At 34.7% G+C, this 25,152-nt stretch overlaps 1 protein-coding gene across 4 annotated transcripts in view; it reads right to left on the reverse strand.

The window, feature by feature from the left end:
- Positions 1-7,327: 7,327 nt before the first annotated feature.
- Positions 7,328-25,152, reverse strand: part of LOC129255714 (calcium-dependent secretion activator 1-like) — a 45,442-nt gene continuing 27,617 nt past the window's right edge. The window contains exons 13-20 of one of the 4 annotated variants that reach the window (XM_064096780.1): positions 24,593-24,734; positions 21,373-21,528; positions 20,138-20,288; positions 18,961-19,113; positions 16,858-16,881; positions 11,804-11,911; positions 11,015-11,119; positions 7,339-10,344 (exon numbers count right to left, since the gene is read on the reverse strand). In XM_064096780.1, the coding sequence (XP_063952850.1) occupies positions 10,168-10,344; positions 11,015-11,119; positions 11,804-11,911; positions 16,858-16,881; positions 18,961-19,113; positions 20,138-20,288; positions 21,373-21,528; positions 24,593-24,734 (1,016 nt within the window). In that variant the 3' untranslated portion in view covers positions 7,339-10,167. Of the gene's footprint in view, positions 10,345-11,014; positions 11,120-11,803; positions 11,912-16,857; positions 16,882-18,960; positions 19,120-20,137; positions 20,289-21,372; positions 21,529-24,592; positions 24,735-25,152 lie in introns of all 4 variants that reach the window. The other 3 variants (XM_064096779.1, XM_064096781.1, XM_064096782.1) reach the window with 3 other exon arrangements.

Below are 25,152 nucleotides of genomic sequence, written 5' to 3' on the forward strand. Positions count from 1 at the left end.
GATTATGATATATGCATCATATTGAATTGCACCAAATGATAGAGGAGAGTCTAAGCTTTACCATGTGTCAGTCATTGATTACATTTTTTCTGGAACACACTGTTAATAATGAGATTAGACACCTAATGAATAAAACTGTTAATGCTTGTTTTTTATGATAATTGTCTTTTTTAATATCTTTTTACTGAATGGGCAGACTTCTCATCTGTGGTATACACATGACACAGAAAAGAGACCTATTAGACAGCTATTGGAACATATAATACCATCGCTTTACACAACCTTCCAATAGTTCAATCAGTAATATACATATACATTTAATAGTCATCTATAAATTATCCGTTCATGAGTTAGAACGATGGTCACATCGATGACCAAAGTGAGAGCATGGAAAGAACATGGAGGCCGACAGCTCAACAATTTGTCAATTTTTTTTTCTCCACAAGTAGTACACATCCTGTTCAATGCATATATAACACTGTCCCCAAACAGCAAGCCCAACCAACCAACCAACCATCATGATGATACACCAAGTAGTATAAGACTTCATCTAGGCATAGACACAAATGTGTACATAGATACATTTCAGAAAGGCGATGTGGTAAACAGATGGTCAGTATTAATCTCTCTGTATACAATATAGTCTACACTTCACAAGTCCAATATAAAAAATGACGGGGAATATACAATATATAACAATCTGTGGTCACAAGTCTTGGTATATTAAGAAGTTTGTCAATGGCCAAAAGGTGGTATCTCCTAGAAGTTAAGAACACCCTACTGCCTGTCAGCAATCGCTAGTAATGTCTAATGAAGAAATCTGGCACATTATTCATTATTACATCATCATCTTCATAATTAACTACCCTCATAATTTCTTTTAATACTGTCCTGATAAATACATACTACATCTTAAAATATAGCATACATTAGTAACTTCTCTATTAAAATGGAATGAAAAGATAGGGAACTTCTATAAAATACCTAACTAAGAGATTATTTATAAATCATGAAATAAGATGAAACGACAAAAAGTGTAAATTTTGCTTGATTCTTGAAGCAATTCACATAGACATTTCTATCACATAATCATCTCATTTATGGCCATTTTCATGGAAAGAGAAAATAAGTACATTAAAGTACATTATTTATTTTTATTATTCAACATTATTTTTAGAACATCAACTTTCATGGGGGGGGGGGGCAAATTACATCTCCACATAATATATTTAAGATAAGACATAAAAGTATTCCCATCACAGGACACCCAATATACTATAATATTCATATTTTTATATGAATATAACTTAACCTTTATGCAAAAAAAATGAGTAAAGGAACTGATTGTCTACAATTAGATTAATAGTAAGCTGCTTGGATTCTTATGTAAATTGTAAGTACAAGGAGTGTTATTTTTCAACTGAATTTCATATTGATTTAAGTAAAACATAACATTGACAACTGAGGATAGTGATAAGGAGCATTGGCACAGACCATGATAAGTAGATGACAATTAGAAAAGGCAGGATTTTTTTTTCTGGCTGACATTTCAAATATCAACATCCAACCAACATATAATTTCACAGAGAAAAATCATGAACATTGTTCGAACTGATACAGGCTACTTACAGTGAATCAAGAAGAAAGAAGAATATGATATATATTTGTCATCTGTTGTATTTGATAACACAATGAAAGACTTAACTATGGTTGTGAAATATATATTCATATACGTGGAAAAGTGATCATATGGTCTACATGTCTTTGAGTTATGGTGTATATATAGGATTGGAATAGAAATCAATTGTACATTAGAATATTAATGTGTCTCTTGGATAATGAGGAATACTGAAGAAATAACAACTTTGACAGATCTAAGTTCTTATATTATTCAAGATCATACAGTGTGGAACGAGAACGTACAATACCTGGAATGTTGATGGTATCATATATGCAAGCAAACCTTAAGAAATCATGACAATGCAAAAGGAATAAAACTGACTAAAACTAATATAAAATTATCTGAACTAAATATATACACATATATAATATATATATATATATACACATATAAATACATGATAGATTTTTATTTATGTTCACATATAGATATCTTGGAGCATTAATAGAATACCATTTAAATTTTATGATGTTGTATCATATCTTGGGCCGATTGCACAATGAATTGAGATCATTAACAGCTACAAAATTCAAACACAACTTCATATTCAACCAATCAGTCATGAAGTTTGGGCATTGCATTTCATATTTGAATGGCATGTAATTGCACCTACAATTGGACCCCTCATCACAGTAAAAAAAAATTGGGGTAAATGATTAAAATTTGATAGAATATTGAAGATTTTCTGTCGACAATCTACTGAGTATTTGTTTTTTTAACTGTTGCACTTGTTGCAATGGAACTTGTGAATGTATGGGTGTGCTATGTAAACATGGCAAAGTAAACTGAATGCTGTTCATTGGATTCTCCCACAAAGACGGCAACAATGAGATGAAACATTATCAGTCCTTTCTCAACGAAGTATACAACTGCTACGTAAATTAAAATGTCCTGCTTAAATTGAAAGTACTACTTCCTCTTTAAAAAAAATCATCAGTGCGTTAAAGAGAGGGGGGGGGGAGGTGGCAATGGTTCCACTATTCAAGAAAAAAAGTGGACAAAGAAGAAAACAAATGAAAAAAAAAGGAATTATATTAATGGATATTATGGCAAACTCTGCCGTAAAAAACCCTGGGTTCTTTTGAAAAAAGGTACATGTAAAAAGATTTTATTCTCTTCGCTCCCATGCAATCGAAAAAATATATTTCCCAGTGTGTGCCATGCTCTGCCCCCCCCCTCATTTTTTGGCTCATTATGCTTCTGATCATATTAATGGTATTCTGTACTATGTGAAAGCTGATAACTTAGCTTAGGCCAGGTATCATCTCCAAAATATAAGCTAATTAAACATACTTTCAAATTCATTTTTTTATCTATGATAACACTATCTGAATCAAGAACATTTCCTAAAATTTTTAATGAAACCGATTGCTAAAAAAATGATAAAATCCAGTTCATGTATAGTTCATATCACACTGTAAAAAAAACACTTCTCAATGTGCTTAAGTTTTCAAAGGGACCTTGGATATCAAAAGGCAGATGGTGTAATATGTATGTCAGTGTTTTCCTTTTAAAGAAAAAAAAATTCTGTATGTGAGAACAAAAATAAGAGGGAGAGCAATAGAGGGAGAGATAGAGAAAGAGAGGAGAGAGACAGAATGTGAGAGAGAAAGTGAGACAGGGAAATAGGAGAGGAAGAGCAATGAGAGAAAAAGGAGTATAGGGATTAATTATAGGGCAGAAAAGAGAAAACAATTAAATAGAGGGAAGACTGGAAGTAAAGATACATAGAGAATAAATCCATGATTTACCTTTCACAATTACTTATTACATATAGCTATTAGCTTTCCATTTTATATCGTACAAGATATGAAAAGCACATTTATATATCTACCAAAATCATAATGACTCATAATTCATTTTCAAGTAAAACATTACTATTAACTCTGATATATATATGCAACATGAAGCAAATTTCAATAACTAATATATACAATGGGGATACACATTCAATGTTGCAGCACATCATAACACATTGTCATGCTTTCATGATCTGAAAGTACATCAATACAATCTTGTTTGAAAACTTTTGTTTCCAAGCAGAATATTTTAATAAAACAAAATCATCCATGATCGATAAATTCTTAAATCATGTTCATTTTTGTGGTTGAAAGTAGTTTGAATAATTTCATTCTTTTTTTCTCATATATTTCATAGGCCTGGAATTTTGTCCACATGATGAATATTTCCAAACTACACTTTGAGATTCAATATTCTGATAAAAGTGTTGATTAGCAATTGCACAAAACCATGTCTTTTTCAATATACTACACATGCATTTAACATAAACTTTGTTCACCATAAAAAAACCAGATTTTTATCACATTAGATTCATATTAGCACAGAGATACATACAAACCTATGTCATTGTTTTTTTCCAACGGGAATATACAAAATTGCTCACTAAAAAAAAAGGACCAGAGAAGACGCTTTGCATATTTCGTATACTCTACAACATTACAACAGAGTAGATTTACATAATACATATAATAAAAAAAATACAATGACAGGATGACATGTTCGATGAGATATATACCCATATGCAATATATGAATATTGTAAATTTATTATCATACAAAGTATATAATAGATATCTGACATTTGTGTTTGACTTTCTTTCAATATTATCTATGCATATTGTAAATGATGAAATTGGGAATCTAGCAAAAAGTTTGTTTTATTTGGTGTATTGAACATGGTAAAAGTGTGAAGAAATTATACAGAATTAATACAAGTATAACATTAAACAAATGAATTAAATTTAATTGAAAAAAAATGGGGGCATTACATATTTTGAATATTAATTAAAATGTTTTAAAGTCTGAAGTCAAAAAAATTTTTTTTTACTTGCTTTATTGTTGTTATTCCATAATTATCAATAGATCTTTAAAATTTAGGGTTAAGATAGCTCTAGAATCTAATTGGCTGATTATTTCAACCGCAACAAAGACTTCCCTTGAATCTTGGGTAACATATATTTTCTCCTAGTTTCTCTTTAAATATGGTTAGGGTTGTGACAAGATCCCAGCCATGGCATAAATTCCTTCAGCAAGAAATTTATCCACATTGTGCTGCACTCGACCCAGGTGAGGTGAATGGGTACCCGGCAGGATTAATTCCTTGAATGCATGAGTGCTGAGAGGCAGCTTGAGCTAAAGCCGGGGTAATAATAATAACAACGCGCCATGGAATAGAATATTTCTAGATAGATGGCGCTATATAAATGCCTATTATTATTATTATTATTATTATGTTTGGTGGAGCATGATGCAGGATTATGATTAGGGTTTTTGTTTTGCTTAATGTGTGGATTTTCTGTAGGAGCAATTATTGCAGGTAGGAGGATGTGTCTTGGAACTTGGAGGCTTTTGTAATCAACACCACAAATATGAAAAAAAAACCCTTTATATATCAGTATCAAGAAAAACATATTCGTAGAAGAAAAAGTCTAAGTATATACAAAAGGAGACAATTTTCAGCCATTTTTGCACAATGTCATACGATAGGATGATAAACATAATCTTTGCCTTTCAAAATAACTGGATTCCACTTTATTTCAGATGACAGAATGAATATAGATAGTAAAAAAAAGAAAAAAGAACCGCAAACGTCAATCAATCTATTACTGGGTGGTGTTTCATAATTAAGTTACGAATGACTTTACAAACGACTGGTGATCCTCTCTTGAGTGTATCACAAAGAGTTAAGTATGACTTACATGTAAGAGTCATGCTTAAATGCCGTAGCACACAAGATATGTAACACGCAACCTTATTGTGATTAATAATATGACATAGCGCAACCTCTTAGCGTGATTTGACTAATGCGCCGATACCCTTTTTTACTGCACGCAACTGGGAATTTAGGTGCAAATTTAATGGGGTGTATTTCATTGCAAATTTGCAATTGTTTGATGTTTGTTTGATTCTTGCAATCAACAAGTGTATATTCGTTTTCTTTAGATAAAACTGATCTATCACTTGTAAATTTGCAACTGATTGCAAATACTTTCTTGCAACACCCCCTGAAACACCCTTAACCATTTGTGAAACACCTCCCTGGTTGTCAATTATATGATTAACAATACAATCTCTGCATTGATTTCAAGCATTTGAATGAAAAATACCATTATTTTTTCAAAATTTGTTTCGGGTTAGTAGGCAATGCAATCCTATATTAATATATCAGTTAAATTAATGTAGTCCGTAAGAGAATACATATGTATCATTATTTGGAAGAGTTAATGTATTATGTACAGGGTACCACACCTGATTAGCACTTATTGCTATTTTGTGGTTTCCTCTTTACCAAAGATATTATTTCATTTGTACATCAATAATATTGTCTTTGTACTTTATATAAAATTGGGTGGGGGAATTAAGTTGCAACATTAACTTCTTCTTCAACTTCAATGTTGATGGAAAATTGTGGTATTTCATGTAGTACAAGAAATCAGTCATTCGGAAAGTTGTCTGTTAAGTCGATCGTAACTTATGAACAACTTCATGAAACCGCACCTAGGGAATATTCAGACAAACCCACAGATGGAACACCAATCCAACTTACCAATAAGACACTTGGTTATCAGGAATGCTGTTTATAATGCCAACACTAGTGAAGGAGGTATTGTCTTAACACATTATTATGAAAGATGACTTCAAGAATGGTTGACATAGGTGGTTGGTGTTGGGTGTTGAGGGTGTGATTAGGTTTATAAACCACTGAGCATTAACACCAACTTTTTGGGAGTGTAAGTGTACATATTTGTGTGGAGGGCATGAATTAGGTTTTTGAACTGCTAAGCACTATAACTCCAACTTTTGTGCTCGTGTTGAGAGCGTGAATCAGGTGTTTGAACCACCAAGCACTAACACCGACTTTCATAACATAACAGCAATTCCATTTACATTGTTGATAGCACACCGATTGAAGTCGCTCAAAACACTCTCATTTTCCTGTGCTCCCCCGTCAACACCAACCTCCACGACCAAACTTAAAATCACCCTTCGTGAGCAAAAGTAACACCTAATCCAAGAGTAACTACACTTAATATCACCAAAATAGCTAAACCCCAAACAAATCTATACTACCTTCCTGTTATAGACTAGATATTACAAACATGTAATTGACCCATCAAATCATACAATTGTCATATCATCTACTCGAGTTATATGGCTGGATACTATGGCCTTACTAATTCACTATCAATGATCATCTCTCCAGCTATATATATCTACTATCATATATCGTTAGTCAAAAAATACTTTTATTCATTTGGAACATGATATCGACAACATATCATGTAGACCAACATTCTATTATACATTAATATGGTACTGTAAAATGCTTAATAATTTAGGAAGATTTATTTACACAAGATTGGAATGTCATTTAGGATAACTAGGATGATTATGACAACTACATTCTCTGTGATCCTGATGCATGAAGAAGTAGTTCATATATAGCTGCTTGTAAAGTGTCACATGACTGGGATTATGAAGTGCCATTGGTTGAGCCAAAAACATTTCCATGAAATGTTTTTTTTTCAACAAATATGACTCTCTTTCAAATAATTTCAATAACATTACAGCTAATTATAAAAAAATTAAGATAAAGGGTACCATACATCATTTGCATATTTTTTTTAAATTCAGCTTTGGTTTAAGTGATTGGAAATGATTGTGAAATCCATTTGGCTTGCCATATACTGGTGGTATGTGCAACTTTACAAATGGCTTGATCAAACACGTTTGTCTTGGAACAACTCCTCTGTAGTTGTTGAAATAGAAATATGAAAAACTTGTAAATTGAATGACTGGACAATGATGAACAATAATTAACAAATATCACACAATCATGTTGTGTGATATATTCTTTTATAACAGATATTGCCTGGTCTATCTTTTTAATAAATAACATTTCAACTCCCCTCCAAAGCTATATTTTTTCCTTGGGAGAATACTTTCCCTCAGCGCTGCACGCTTTGGGCAAAATATAATCCCTTAGGAAAAATATAACTCCGTCGGCGAGAGAAAATGTTATATTCAAACTCTAGGTAGGCAATATCTCTATAATATCACACAATCATGTGGTGTGATATTCTTTTATATCACACGATCATATAGTGTGAGAACCTTTTACCACGTATAATAACTGCTATCAGTTTTACTGCATGTATCGCTCAGCACTTATATTCAAATTCGCAACTGTGAAGGCTTATTAATTGCAATTCCTAAATCTAAATCTAGATTAATTGAAACATTTCCTGAAGTTTTTAACTTTCAGTACACTCTCAAGGCTCCCTAATCCATTTTTTTTTGCAATTTCCTACTCTCTGGGGAAGAGAGTTAAAAATATGAACATTTTTATTCTCATGATTAGATCAATTTGGACTGCTCTAATAAGGCATAATGAAGGACCTTTCTATTAAATCATTTCATTTTGTTATGTCTGATAGAAATAGGTTTCTTTGGATGATATCTGATAAAAAACATCATCCTTATACAATTCATGTATTTTGAGTCACCCTGTTTTCCTTTTTGAGAAATAGTATGAGCCAAACTGACTGTATATTGTATACAAAATGAAGAGCTCTACATCTCTTTTTAAAAAAAAGAATAAAGTGGTGTTTTTTCTATTCTATTGTTACTTTCATCTATTCCAGCATCTTATGAAATGAAAATGCCATGTGCAGCATGGGAATTTTCACATCAAACAGGGCAATAAAGCTTATCAAAATTAAATTCAATGAATTTTTATTTTTTTATTTATAGGACCAACATAATGCAGAAGGATATTTCATAATTGCCTGCAATTTTTTTTGAAATCTACATGTTCTCTCCCTTTTTTTTATAACTTCTCTTCATTCATTGCCAATAAGTACTTGGCAACACAAAAACTCAATACTTGGTATACGGTTGGTTTTCATCTTTCTTGTCGTCATTACATGAAGGAAAATTAATTTGATTGTGCCGACTAGAACTGAGCTGTGCATGGTTCTTATCAGACACAACTTGAGAATAAGTAATGGGGAAGACTTCTATGCCGAGGGACCAATCTTACAAAGAGTTGACATCGATCTGCACGATCAATCACAACTATTGAAAGCCAGCACAACCAACATCTTGAATGCATTGATCTGTACAAATAGAGCTATGATCTGTACTCAAGCATACATCATTTTCTTGCCCTTTCTAGAGGGATTTCGTGTAAATTGTCTGTATAAAGAATTATGGCATCAATGGCTTTCCATACATTTTCTTGAAAGGTCTGTGTGCTCATTGTTATTTTCAGAGGGACTTTTTTGTAAATATGACATCTAGGATGCCCAACTTTGGCAAAAGGAAGCAAGTGACAAATCAGTTAAATCTGAGTTATTGTTGTTTCTGAAACACCCTTTTTATGTTGCAAGGTTCAGGCAAAATTTGGGGGAAGAAATGGCCGTTCGATGGAAAAAAATATGCTGTTAAATTGCACTGATGCCAATGTAAATGATGAACATTGCTCATTTACAACAAATGATACTTTTGTAACTTGCTTCCTTTTGACAAAGTATAATGCAGTATGGATTTCCATAGTTGAGACTGATTGGAATAGTCACAACTCTTTGTAAGACAGGGATCTGGTCATCGCAGGAATAAACTCCTCTTCTTCTCTCATGAGACACAATGGAGATTTGCCACTTGGTCTAATCAAGCAAGGTATAATACCCCTTCTAATCCAGCATGGTCATATTCTATCTCGTCTTAAACCTGTAAACCGAATGGCCATTTGTCACTAATTGTCACTTATCACATGAACCAATTGGACAAATATCCACTTGGTATCCACAATGGTTACGAGTTAGAATTGACAAATAAAAGAAATATTCAACCGAACGATGAATCCTATGCAGGGGAACAATCAGGGTTAATAAGTACATGTAGATCTACAAAAGAGATCCCAGGAAAACTGTCATGAAATTAGCCCAACTAGCATTAGACTAACTGGAATTAGCCCAACAGGAATTAGACTAATTAGAATCAGACCAACTGGCATAAGCCTAACTGGTAAGAGACTATATCTGGGATAAGACAGATTGGATCTAGACCAACTGAAATTAGCCCAACTAAATTAGACCAACTGGAAATAGATGAAATGGAATTAGCTGAACTGGAATGAGTCCAATTGATATTAGCCTATACCTGGGATATGACCAACTGGAATTAGACCTACTTGAATTAGCCCAACTGGTATTAAGCTATACCTGAAATAGGACCAAATGGAATTAGACCAACTGGAGTTAGACCAACAGGAATTAAACCAACGGGAATTAGACCAAATGGAATTAGACCAAATAGAATCAGAATACCCAGTATCAGACAAAGTGGCTATATAAACTGACAGATCAAAGAGTAAGAGAACATAAAGGGGGTCAGTGAGACCAGGAACAAGGGGAGAACAATTCTATTTTTCTAGTGACATCAGTGTTAAGGATCAGCTCTTGTCTAGTTGTCGTCGTCATCCTCGTCATCTTGGCTCATGGATCCGTTGTGGATCACCAGCTGGTTGGTGACCGATGCCGTCGCCTCCTCAACCTGCAGCCGATGCTTCACGTTGTCGTAGGTCTTGCTGTTGAGGACTTTGCAGGGGACGCCGTGGAGCTCAAAGTCCTTGTACATCTTCTGCTCAACACAAATGACAAATTGAAGAATTGTTTGGTAATTTAGTGATGATTTTTTTTTACCCAATTGCTAATAAAGCATGAACACTAACGAGCAAGGAATTGGAGGATTAAGGCTGAAAGTCCTCTACCAGGAACCTGGTTTTGAGAAGAAACGTCTTACCAACCGGAATAAGCACACCAAGTGGGAATCAAAACCTGGGCTCCGTGACACAAAGATTAGCGATGAATAGCAAATATGAGAAAACACTTCTGATTGGTTCCTGGTCAGTATTTTGCACCAAATGCGCCTGTAATGTTGATCTTGATTGGTCAGTTCATTTAGCGATTGATCACTAATCTGTGTTACGGAGCCCAGGTCGCTGGAATCTGAAACTCCCACTCTACCAACAGAGGTATTCATTTTTATTAAAAAAGGAGCTAAATCCACTTAGAGCAATATTGGTTTTGAAAATTCATTATGTGTATCTTAGAAAAGGAATAACCTGCACCATATCACATAAAAAATATATTTTTTGAAGGTTGGCAAATATTGATTTAAATTTAAGGTTTTTTTTTTACAAAAGGAACTAAATCCAAAAAGTTTCGTTTTAAATGGAGCTTAATCCAATATGATAATTTGGGATTTGTCAATTTAACATCGTCGTAAGTAGAAGAGTTTTGTTACTTACCCCAGTAATCCTGAGCAATGTATTGAGTTGGTAAATGTGCAGCTGCAGTTCCATTCTATCCGACATCCAGTCACAAAGTAGATTCATATTGGAAGTATACCATTCCTGCCAAATGAATAAGAACAACATAGAAAGTTACAGACTTGCATGCGTAAATTTGTAGAGTATATATCCTGTGTTGTGATGTTATATTTCACTCAGCGATGAAGTTTTAAGAACAGAGGAAGTGTATTGTAAAATGCCTGCCATGAAAAAGAACAGAGAAGTCTCTAAAACTGCTGTTCCAGATCACCAATTTCTGACAACTTATTTGTAATTTTTGATGGAATATTTGCAAATTCCTTGTCACCTGCTGTTCCATTTACCAATTTTCGACAAAGACCTTCCAGCTGTTCACTGTCATTTGATGGCCATTTCCAATACATTTCCTCTGTTCTTAAATCCTCTGTACATCGCTGAGCGAAAAATCCCTAATAAGTGTTTGACTTCAAACAAGTTGCGATTATCTATCGGTGCTGCAGATTCAGATGTTGCTCTGTGAATTTGGGTTGTATTATCGTTTCTTTGCTCGTTCATTCATTCATTCTTGTTATATTCATCTGAGTTTGATGACATTTCCATTTCTTTACTTATATGCTTTTACCCCTTTTTTCATTCAGCCTAGAAATCCCATTTCACTCTTATGGCTGCATGGATATTGAAGTGATTCTTAAAGTTATTCCAAACTGTATGAATTCTGGGATTACGCAGAAAGATAATATTTTACCTTAAGAAAAAGCATGTACATACCTCAAACAAGTTCTGGAGGAACTCATCCTCATGGACTCTCTCTCTGATCTCATCTAGATTATCACGGATAAACTCCACGTAATCATCAGCCAACTCCATGCCAGGATTCTGTAACCATGGAGATACCAGAAATAAGGTGAAGATTATGGCTTTATCGAACTTTAATTAGAATCATTACCTTGCTTCCTACATGACATAGCCTGGATTATCAATAGAGTATGGAGTATCTACTATGGAAAGGGGCATTCATCCATGTGGGGTTTCTTGCAATGATTTCTAATATATAGAAAGAAAGGATATAAATACAATTTATGCACACTTCCTATTCTGTGTCTCTTTTTTTTTTACTTAGTGTACTATATAAACAAGATAAGTTTTAGCATAGAGGCGGGACATGATTATGAAATTCTTTGGATAACACTGATAAAAATATCTCTTATTTACCAAGGGTAGCCATTTCAGCTAATATTTAAAACATAATATGTTATTATTAACCCTTTCCATTGGTGAGTGCCTTGCTCGATGGCAGAAGGTTCTATATTCACAAGCCTTTAGTATGACTCATCAAGGGTTCATGGGCAGAAATCCTAGGGGGGATGTGTCCCCCCTACTCAAAATAGTAGGGGGACACACTATCAAATGTCCCCCCTACTATTTCTGGTATTTTATGATGGTAAGAAATTCATCATTCAAAATCAAAATAAAACATGTATTTTAGGACGAGATGACCTTAATTTTGGGATGAAAACCTTTTTTTTTTTTTTTTTTTTTTTGCTTGTCAAATCAATTTTCGTCGAAACGACCTGAAATTTAGGGTGATAACCTTTTTTTTTTTTTTTTTGCTTGTCAAATTTTCCATACCCTTGTCCCCCCTACCTTTTGGGAGAGATTCAGCATTCAGCACAGGATTTTGGTCAGCCAAGAGCCCAAATATTGATTCCTACACAAGTTATTTGATATTCCATTGTTTTTTTATTTTCTATTTTTTATTGACAATTTTATTGACAATCACATATTGTATTCTGAAGTCTAGTTTAACTGAGACCTTGGTCTAACTCTTTGCAGATGTTATGGAAAGCCAAAGATGTCAAAATTTTGTTTACACTGTATGTTTCTTACGTTTACTGTGCTCCAATAATTTTTGAATGGTAAAGATAACTATCTTACTCTGTCATCCCCCGATAATGAAGAATGATTCTAGTGTCAAATGAACTAATAAAATGAACCCCCTACTGTTAGATATTTATGTCACAATTGGCTATCCATAGTTAAACCACAACTTTAGACCACCAGAGTTCATATTAAACCAGAGTTCAGAATACAGGCCTCTACGTTTGAATACAGGGTAGTATCTGTGACAGGTACAGGTTCCAATTCTACTTTTCCTCAGAAGATTATTCTGTAGCATTTTATTGTATTTATTAATATATTTGAAAGAAATATATCTGCACTAGTTTATAAGGAAAGACAAAAGAAGCATTCAATAGTCATAATAAAGTCAAAAGCCTATAGATTATAGAAAGTTGACAGAATAGTGAGCAAAGATATACCGTACAGTAAATGTATATGTTAATATACATGACTAAAAGGTGTGTTTTTAATGAAGAGGATATATTTGTATAAAGAGAGAAAACAGCATCGGTAATATGAGTTAATCGTATAAATATCAAATAAGTTCAACCTCATATGTTATTAATTCATGACATAAATATCATTTCATTGAAATAGATAATGGAGAGATAAGTGAAGAGTAGATAAATTATAAAGTTGTTTATCATTCTAAGGATTCACATATTCATTAACAGTATATATTTTGTTATATACCACTCTTGAGCTATCTAATGAAGATATGAAATCACCATATAATTAAATTTTGGGCCTGGATTAAGAAATTTTCCTTTTTGGAACGGATTCATGTACAGACACATTCATACTTATGTTGGGTGGTATATTGGACATATTGCATTCAACTAAAGATATTCAGGAAATTGAAAACAATATATAATATATAGAAGATAATAATTCTTTTTCTTCTGTCATTAGTGTGCATAAAACCTCCAAGTAGTAGCACTGCACAGTAGCTGGGTATTCATCAGTTGCTTTAGATATATGTAATTGCTCATAGCAAAACTTAATGAAGAACCTTACCAAAATAAACGCCACTACAGGCAACAACAACAAAATTATTTTTTTCAAAAAAATTTGGTTGCTGCTTTTCACAACCTATTGCCTACATCTACCACATTAGATGGTTTTTTTTTTCTATTTCCAGGGGTCATATGAGCATTTTGGGGGCAATATCGTCCTGCCCCCCCCCCAGGTGATTTTTCCCCCGACACTATATACAGATTGCTCTCATAATCTAACATGATTACATTATTTCATGGCTTTCTAAACTGAATATTTTTTTTTCAAGTAGTAAGTAATGTTAGTGTGTTAAATTGCAAATCAAAGATAGTATCTTTTAGAGATATAGGAGCATATGAGCTTTGTTGAAGTTTTACCATGCAGTTATAAGCTATAATAGTTAATAAGATATAATAAGGTGGGTGTTTCATATGGTTGTAAGTTACAAGCAACTTTACAAGCAAGTGGTGATCCTTTTTAGTGGTGTTACCCGCCAGATTTCTATTGCTGTCAATTAAGTTCCTAAGAAAGGCGTCACCAGTCATTCTTAAAGTTGCTCTTAACTTACAAACAGCTTTATGAGACATGTTATTCATGCTACAGTCTATGGGAGATAATAACCACCAAACTCTACGATAACAGTGTCCAGAAGAGGACTTACACGACGTCTCGGACGCTTATTAGAGCTCGGCCATGAGAACTGTGGGAGAGACTGCAATTCGAACCAACATCCCAATCTCTTAATCTCATGACAAAATATTCTATTGATGCATAATGTATTCACAAACATAACAAGCTAATCTTGAGTTTAGTTATTACAATGAAATTATTATAAAGAGGAGCAAAGTCATGTGCACAAACATATGATACTTGCAGGATGATAAATGGCCAAAATCTATCCTTAATTTATATCCAAGATCATCAAATTAGTCATGGTTAGCACTAGTTAATGACATTCTGCACATAATTACATTTCTTAAGATGAATTCTTTCAAGTGGAAAGATCAAACCAGTATGGACTCAGTATTTACCAATCCAAACCAGTATGGACTCATTATTTAAAAGGGAAATGAATTCCTTCAAGTAAGCGTATGTGAAAACAGAAAAATCAAAGAAACAACTAAATAACAGCTTGAGAAAAACTGAACAAAAATTAAGTTATAAGAACTGGAATTTTGATATCACTAATGATGTACACAGTCCCCATTTTGACTTAAATTGTCACTTTGTGAAGCCCATCAATACATGTGTTTTTCTTTCATGGGAGGACATGTACATGTTATAGAGATTTCATAAAATATATCATTGACTAAAAGAGTATAGTGATTTGACATTCAAATGCTCATAACTTCCTTATCATTTGTTAATTGTTCAACTGTCATTGATATCAGTCTCTGGTTGTTCCATTTTCATACAAGCTCACTTGTTCCTAAGGTTTCCTTCTCCTTGAAGAATATTAGTGTAGATTTTATCCGAGGTTCATGTTGGTTGAAGATAGCAAGAAAACTTATATACTTGTATAAGTTTTCTAGAAAAAAAACCCAAAATCGAAAATAGTTAAGATTTTCATGGCCAATCTTGGTCATGTGTGTGACCAAAATTATAACAAATCTTGACTTCAGTTATAAATCAAAAAATTGTTGAGATTTAGTAATTCAAAGGTTATATAACATTTACATGCTCAGTCAGCTATCATCGGGAAACATTTTTTGCTATCTACAAAATATGCAGCGGGTTAAAGGTCAGAGGTCAAAAGAAGTGGGTCACGTGTGTGACTTTACACACAAGCATGTTTTTCAAGTCTTTAAATATTTAATTTCATTTTGAAATTCCTGTGAATTTCAAAATGAAATTAAACTTTCAAAATCATCATAAGTAGTTATAAATCTTTAAAAATTTAGATTTATAACTAATTAAGTTCAAGATTTTTTCATAACTTTGGTCACACACGTGAGTAAGAATGGCCCTTTATCTGAGCTTTGTCTTAGTCAAAAATAGAAAGAAAATAGATGTGAGTTTTCAGGAAAGTAACAGAGAACATGAAAAAAGTACAGACATTATCCAAGGTTCATGTTCATCAAAATAGCAAGGAAACAGGGTTGTGAGACTTCAGATTGAAAAGCAACAGACAATGGGATTTCCCTCAACATGAGCATTAACATGAATAAAGGAGGTTTCTAAGGCCACTCACATGGTCTTGATTATAATACTAATCTCTTGCAGTCTTGAGGAGCAGAAATTGTCAGGGTGATTAATAGTTAGGGAGGTAGGTACATGTAGACAGAGATAGTAAGAGTGAAAATATAGAAAGAGGGGAGAAAGAAGAGAAGAGAATAGAAGAGACAGAGATAAAGGTAGGATGACTTATAGGGGGGTAAACAATATAATAGGAGGAGAAGAGGAAGAGAAGAAGAGGAGGAGGAGGGGGAAAAGGAAGAGGAAGAAGAAGAAGAAGAAGAAGGCAAGGAGGAAAGGAAAATGCTCTTGCGTTTGTTTGTGAGAGAATGGAAACATGGCAAGTAAAGAATAAAAGATAACTGAAAGGGAAGCAAGAAGAAATAGGGATAACTAGCTTCTAAATCATTTTTTTGTCTTCCATCAAATTGTTGGGTTTTAAGGCACTCCAAACCAACAAAGGAGGGTAATGGATGGAACAGTTCAGTGTTAATCTAACCATAGGGGACACTAGGTAAAGGGTTATTCTTCAACACGTTAAAAAAAGGTAACGATCGCATACGCAGAAGAGGTATTTGCACAGATGTACAAACTAACATCTGTTTTAGAGGAGCCTGGCAAACTACAGAAAGAGAGAGATAGCTAAGGATTTGGCTAAACTTAGACACAAGGAAAGGTCAATTCGGAAAATCTATTTTCTGAACAAATAATTGACAAGCATGTAGAAGGGCATCTCTGACAAAGTTACATACCAGGTCTGTGCGAATTTTCTTTGTCTGATTTGCATAAAGAAAATGAAGAAGAAATGAAACAAAAATCATACAAACAAAAATTGTATCTACTATTTTCACAAGTACCATCTAAATACCTGGAAACGGTAATCAATAGAAATATCCCATACAAGAAATTCTGACAAAATAGGAGAAATCACTGGGCAGAAACCACTGCAAATATGAAATGCTTTAAAGCGACTGCACACCTTACGATTGGTCTGCGACTCAGTTTTGGAATAAAACATAGTAGAATTTGATGCTAATATTGAGACTTGGAATATCTTACTGTGTAATGTTCAAAATCATTGTACGAATACCTATATTCGAATCTGTGACTATGCTATCATCCTTCTTAGAATAAAAGCAAATTTACTATCTAGTCGTAATGACGTCATAGCAGTCGTAGGATTGGCTACGATTTGAGACTAATTTGGCCTTTACTCCAAAATAAAGGCTCGCAATCTTTCAAAATGGTTATATTTATTAGTATTCTTTCAATTAATTTTAACCTCAAATAAAATGATATTTTCCATTCACATTTTCAGAAAATGAGCAAAATGCGATTTGTCCCAACATCGGATCACGAACAGTCGTAAGGTGTGCGGTGGCCTTTAGGCTTAGTGTGATATACTCCCTTTAGTCATGATTAATCTGATTACGAATTGAATTAAAGACACTGGGCAATGGAGCTTATTTCATGAAGAGGCAAAACTATCGTAAACTTTGCCATTATGACAACTACCATGGTAACCGGACTCAGCACCCAATCACAATCAAGGTTTCCATGGTAGTTACAATAGTTGTAATTCTTTAATTAAATGGGCCCCAGAACTTGGATGTGTGTTGTATTCAATATTGTTTGTATGGATAAAAAAAGCACCCAGCAAGAAAGAAAAAGTGGAATGCCTAGGGAGCCTCGCCTATTTAGCACCTGTTGATATAAAGGTCAATCACCTGTCTGCAGAGGTCAAAATTTCTGTTTCTTTTTAGTGGCCTCAATAGACAGGTTTGACATCAGTTTTAATGGCATTATTATAAAGATTACATTATTTACAACCGATACTAAATTTCCTCAATTGTATGCATTGAATCAGTATGTACTTCATCATGTCATTACCTATTTTAAAGGGATTGTTTAACTTCATTCAGGGTCTAACAATGTAATATCTCTTGCAGCTCAGGCTGTAATCATAATTGCAAACCTTTAGGTCAGACAGGAATGACTGAGAATTCTACCCTCATCGATCGCTTAATTGGTACGATAATGATGACCATAGTTATGAGCATCCATATGGACACTATATCAACACTGTAGGCTATGGAAGGAAAGTAAAGCACATAATGGTGCTTATGAAATAAAGTTTTCAGGGTCTATTGCATGTACTGATAGCATGTAGAGCACCCACAGCTCAGATATTTGCAAACATCCTAAAAGTTATTAAATCCCTTTAATTTTGACATGTTTTAATGATATTTTGTTATTTTACTGTAAAGTATCCCTGTACTTTGAAGAATAACAAGTTTCCTATGTTTGCATATTTCCTTTTTATTATATTTCTTGAAATAAAAGGGTTTAAAAAAACCCTTCCAATAAATATAATATATCTTGGGATTATATATATGTTTACCTTTTATTATATTCCTTGAAATAAAAAGGGTTGAAAACAAAAAAGAAATCCCATCCACATAATGTAAATATAATATATCCTGGGATTGTAGGTTTCCCTTTTATTTTATTTCTTGAAATAAAAGGGTTAAAAACAAAAACTAATGCCCTTCTTATGATCTAAATATGATATATCATGGGATTTTGTGTTTCCCTTTTTTTTATTTCTTATAACAAAAGGGTTAAAAACAAAAAAGGATTCCCATCCCTATGATCTAAATATAATATATCCTTGGATATGTTTCACTTTTATTACATTTCTTAAAATAAAAAGATTTGGAAAAATATCTCCTTCCTATTTATGTAAATATGATTCCTGGTATTGTATGTTTCAATTTTATGACATTTCTTGAAATAAAAAGATAGAAAGAAACAAAGGAATCACCTCTCTACGATAAAGTGAAATATGTACGTACCGTGAATGAGAGAATAGAAGCAAAGAAAGTGCCCTCGTCATAACGGGCCAGCTTGGTAAGGACGCACTCGAGGGCCCCTCGAAGCTTCAGTTGTGTCAGTTGAATGACCTGGTATGAAGTCCGGTTGATCTCCTCATCGATTCTGGTGTGGTACTGATGCTATGGCAAAATGGGTAGTGAAGTCAAAGCAACACCACAATCCGGTAAGAAAATTCTGTCTTCCTCGTCAAACAATCATAAAATATGCTTTGTTTGAGTTTTGAGTAAAGCACATGGAGAATTATTATACTAATACATTACAGAATGGTCTTGAGATTGAAGATACATGTACTATCTGAATATGAATATTGACTTTTTGAATAATTGCAAGTCCTTGAGTTTGCAGTAGTGGCCAAATTGGCTAAGAACATAGCTTTCATACAATTTCTATGGTATCATTATGATTACAAATTGAATTCGCTTTTGTACATGTACCTAGGAAGAGGAATGAAATAGCTACCAATTTTCATTTAAGTATTCATAAGACAAACCATAACTTTTGACACTTTTTTTTCGATGATTAAATCTTCTCATTAAATGTTATAATGCGTTATTCCAAATTTTGGCTGTAACTTGCTTTTGGCTTAGAGTTTTAAGCATAACACATTGATAATTATTATATTACTTAGGTTATTGATGGTATATGTGAATAATGGTGATGAAGATGATGATGAAGAAAATGATGACAATGATGACGAAGATGATGATAATGGCAATATGATTAATGATGAAAATATGATACCATAAACACGATCAAATAACCAGTGAAAGAGGTTAAAAAAAACTGATATAAAGAAGGTCTTGTACTCACTGCCTCCTCATCCTTGGTCAGAGGATATAGTTTCATGGATTTATCCTTGATGATGATGATGGTGATTATGGTGATGATGATGATAATGGTGATGATGATAACGGTGACAATGATGGTGATGATGATAATGTTGATGGCATTGATGATGTTTGTGATGACGATGAAGAAAATGGTAACGGTGATAATGATGAAGATGATGATGAATATGATGATGACAATAGTGATAATGGAGGTGAAATGATTAATAATAAAATATGATACCATAAACACAATCAAATAATCAGTGAAAGATGTTAAAAAATGATTTAAAGAAGATTCTGCACTCACTGCCTCCTCATCCTTGGTTGGAGGACATAATTTCATGGATTTATCCTTAGCGTCCGTCAGTACGTTCATCATAACGCAAAGCTCCGTGCTCAGGCGATAATCACTATTTGGTCTTCCTTTCTTGATCCATACCTCAAAACCTTGCATAGTTCTGTTAGACAAAAACAATAAAATAAGAAAAAAATAACTAGATGGGAGTTGGTGGTGAAGAAGGTGATAATGATGGTGGTGATGATGATGATGATGATGGTAATGATGATGGTAATAATGATATTGATGGTGATGTTAATGATGGTTGGGATGATGATGATGTTGATAATGGTAATGATGGAAGTGATGATGATGATGTGATGATGGTGGTAATTTGATGATAATGATGATGATGGACGATGACAGTGATGGTGGAGGTGAAGATGATGGTAATGAAACATCAGTACAATAGTAATAAAAACAAAGTCTTCAACAGAGCAGGTCAAGTCTATAGTATTTATCCTGTCCTCTTTCTTGAGCTTCCACTTTAAAAGACTACCGCATCCTCCATTGTTAAGATTCCCCAACTTCCAGGAAACATGAGAAGCCTTTCAAATAGTCTCAAATAATTTTTCTTGAAATGTCAATTCTAGCAGACTTATAATTGACATAATCTTCATGTCTTTTATTAGCCTATTGTCTCGTTCACTGCAGAAGCCCTAACCCACGCGTCTTTGACTCTAAGCTCCTCCAGGGGAAATGTATGAAAACCATAATACACAGGTCTTTATTATAAACGTGATGTCAAGGGAAAGAATAAAAGGAAAACGGGCGAGTTGAAGCATGTGAATGTGGGTGCGTGTCAAGCTGGGAATGTGATTAATACATTTTCATTCATTTCATTTATTTCACCTTCATGTGTAAAAACAATGAAAACATAATATGTGTACAATTAAATAACGCATACCTTGATGAAACGTACCTATATAATCAGTGGCGGACCGTGACCCGGAGGAGACAATTAATTGGAGGGGCACTGTATTGTTTGTGAACAATGCTGTGCCCCTCCAATGCTTTGTCTCCTCCGGGCCACGGTCCGCCACTGTATATAATGAATCTTTAAAGAATAAAAGAGATGGATGCAGAGTGTTTGATAATATTAAGTAAACTGATTTATACATTTGAACTACAGTCACCAACCATTTGAAAATACATTCGTGATGTTATGAACAGCTTTATAAGAAAACCACTCTGGATCTACTGACCTGCCGACACACGACTCGATCATATCAGCTGCCATCAGTTTGAGCCTGTGGTCTAGGTGAAGAGCAAACTCCTGCTGGGGCCAGTGAAGATCTCTGACAAACGTCTGTAAGGCATCCAACTTCCAGAACAGATCCTCGGATGTTTCCGTACCATTCCTGGGTGACCCAAAAAGAAAAATGAAAAACATAACCGATTTGAATACAAAGATCTGTAAGGCATTTTATTTGCAGAAGTGATCCTCAGATGTTTCCGTACCATTCCTGCATGACAAACAGAAAAATAAAAACATAAACGACTTGAATTATAACAAAATATTATTAAAAATTGGTATAGTGTTTAATACAAATTTTCTAAGCTAGCGAATACTCATAACATGCAACATTTATATAGCACTTAAAACAATGTTTCTCAATGCCTTTATGGATATCAAACTGCTCTTATACTGACCCTATTGGCTCCCATTTCTCCTTCTCAAAGCCTCTATGGATATCAAACTGCTCCTATACTGACCGTTTTGGCTCCCATTTCTCCTTATCAAAGCCTCTATTGATATCAAACTGCTCTTATACTGACCCTTTTGGCTCCCATTTCTCCTTCTCAAAGCCTCTATGGATATCAAACTGCTCTTATACTGACCCTATTGGCTCCCATTTCTCCTTCTCAAAGCCTCTTTGGATATCAAACTGCTCCTATACTGACCGTTTTGGCTCCCATTTCTCCTTCTCAAAGCCTCTATTGATATCAAACTGCTCTTATACTGACCCTATTGGCTCCCATTTCTCCTTCTCAAAGCCTCTTTGGATATCAAACTGCTCCTATACTGACCGTTTTGGCTCCCATTTCTCCTTATCAAAGCCTCTATTGATATCAAACTGCTCTTATACTGACCCTTTTGGCTCCCATTTCTCCTTCTCAAAGCCTCTATGGATATCAAACTGCTCCTATACTGACCGTTTTGGCTCCCATTTCTCCTTATCAAAGCCTCTATTGATATCAAACTGCTCTTATACTGACCCTTTTGGCTCCCATTTCTCCTTCTCAAAGCCTCTATGGATATCAAACTGCTCTTATACTGACCCTATTGGCTCCCATTTCTCCTTCTCAAAGCCTCTTTGGATATCAAACTGCTCCTATACTGACCGTTTTGGCTCCCATTTCTCCTTCTCAAAGCCTCTATGGATATCAAACTGCTCTTATACTGACCCTATTGGCTCCCATTTCTCCTTCTCAAAGCCTCTTTGGATATCAAACTGCTCCTATACTGACCGTTTTGGCTCCCATTTCTCCTTATCAAAGCCTCTATTGATATCAAACTGCTCTTATACTGACCCTTTTGGCTCCCATTTCTCCTTCTCAAAGCCTCTATGGATATCAAACTGCTCTTATACTGACCCTATTGGCTCCCATTTCTCCTTCTCAAAGCCTCTATTGATATCAAACTGCTCTTATACTGACCATTTTGGCTCCCATTTCTCCTTCTCAAAGCATCTATTGATATCAAACTGCTCTTATACTGACCATTTTGGCTCCCATTTCTCCTTCTCAAAGCATCTATTGATATCAAACTGCTCTTATACTGACCCTTTTGGCTCCCATTTCTCCTTCTCAAAGCATCTATTGATATCAAACTGCTCTTATACTGACCATTTTGGCTCCCATTTCTCCTTCTCAAAGCATCTATTGATATCAAACTGCTCTTATACTGACCGTTTTGGCTCCCATTTCTCCTTCTCAAAGCCTCTATTGATATCAAACTGCTCTTATACTGACCCTTTTGGCTCCCATTTCTCCTTCTCAAAGCCTCTATGGATATCAAACTGCTCTTATACTGACCCTATTGGCTCCCATTTCTCCTTCTCAAAGCCTCTATTGATATCAAACTGCTCTTATACTGACCCTTTTGGCTCCCATTTCTCCTTCTCAAAGCATCTATTGATATCAAACTGCTCTTATACTGACCCTATTGGCTCCCATTTCTCCTTCTCAAAGCCTCTATTGATATCAAACTGCTCTTATACTGACCCTTTTGGCTCCCATTTCTCCTTCTCAAAGCCTCTATTGATATCAAACTGCTCACATACTGAGGCTTTTGGCTCCCATTTCTCCTTCTCAAAGCCTCTATGGATATCAAACTGCTCTTATACTGACCCTATTGGCTCCCATTTCTCCTTCTCAAAGCCTCTATTGATATCAAACTGCTCTTATACTGACCCTTTTGGCTCCCATTTCTCCTTCTCAAAGCATCTATTGATATCAAACTGCTCTTATACTGACCCTTTTGGCTCCCATTTCTCCTTCTCAAAGCATCTATTGATATCAAACTGCTCACATACTGAGGCTTTTGGCTCCCATTTCTCCTTCTCAAAGCCTCTATTGATATCAAACTGCTCTTATACTGACCCTTTTGGCTCCCATTTCTCCTTCTCAAAGCATCTATTGATATCAAACTGCTCCTATACTGAGGCTTTTGGCTCCCATTTCTCCTTCTCAAAGCATCTATTGATATCAAACTGCTCTTATACTGACCCTTTTGGCTCCCATCTCTCCTTCTCAAAGCCTCTATGGATATCAAACTGCTCTTATACTGACCCTATTGGCTCCCATTTCTCCTTCTCAAAGCCTCTATTGATATCAAACTGCTCTTATACTGACCCTTTTGGCTCCCATTTCTCCTTCTCAAAGCATCTATTGATATCAAACTGCTCATATACTGAGGCTTTTGGCTCCCATTTCTCCTTCTCAAAGCCTCTATGGATATCAAACTGCTCTTATACTGACCCTATTGGCTCCCATTTCTCCTTCTCAAAGCCTCTATGGATATCAAACTGCTCTTATACTGACCCTATTGGCTCCCATTTCTCCTTCTCAAAGCCTCTATTGATATCAAACTGCTCTTATACTGACCCTTTTGGCTCCCATTTCTCCTTCTCAAAGCATCTATTGATATCAAACTGCTCTTATACTGACCCTTTTGGCTCCCATTTCTCCTTCTCAAAGCATCTATTGATATCAAACTGCTCCTATACTGACCGTTTTGGCTCCCATTTCTCCTTCTCAAAGCATCTATTGATATTAAACTACTCTTATACTGAACCTTTTGGCTCCCATTTCTCCTTCTCAAAGCCTCTATGGATATCAAAATGCTCCTATACTGACCGTTTTGGCTCCCATTTCTCCTTCCCAAAGCATCTATTGATATTAAACTACTCTTATACTGACCCTTTTGGCTCCCATTTCTCCTTCTCAAAGCCTCTATGGATAGACTGAGCTATGGAGGACTCCATCAAGTCTACGTAGCGGATCACCTGAGGAGCAAACGTGTCTTGAAGTTTTAGATGGAACCTTCCTCCATTCAAGGTACCTGGAGAAACACAAGTCATAAGAGCCATTAGAGAAGTATCATGAGGGTTGTGGATAAGAATTTACAGTGGGCAAAACTATGTAAAATGGACATAATTCTTCATTTCATATCCGTTTCATGTATTAAACCCTATGCTGTTCCCTAGCCAATCTCTAAAATGGATGCAAAAGGACTACAAAACAGCTACAAAATGGGAGTGAAAATGGCTGCAAATCGGTAAGTTGCTCACCGTGCTTGCCATGAGTTTGAGTTGAGGGTGATCTTGAAATAACAAGGAACCACATTATTTCTTTTTCTCAAATAAATAAATAAATGAATAAATAAATACATGCTTTGTTGTGGTAATAGTTGGTATCTTCACAACAGTTCAAACTCCTTGGACTAGCGCCTTTGTTGCAGTGGCGTAATGGAAAAGAAC

The sequence above is a fragment of the Lytechinus pictus genome, chromosome 3, assembly GCF_037042905.1.
Source record: "Lytechinus pictus isolate F3 Inbred chromosome 3, Lp3.0, whole genome shotgun sequence".
Lineage (NCBI taxonomy): Eukaryota > Metazoa > Echinodermata > Echinoidea > Temnopleuroida > Toxopneustidae > Lytechinus > Lytechinus pictus.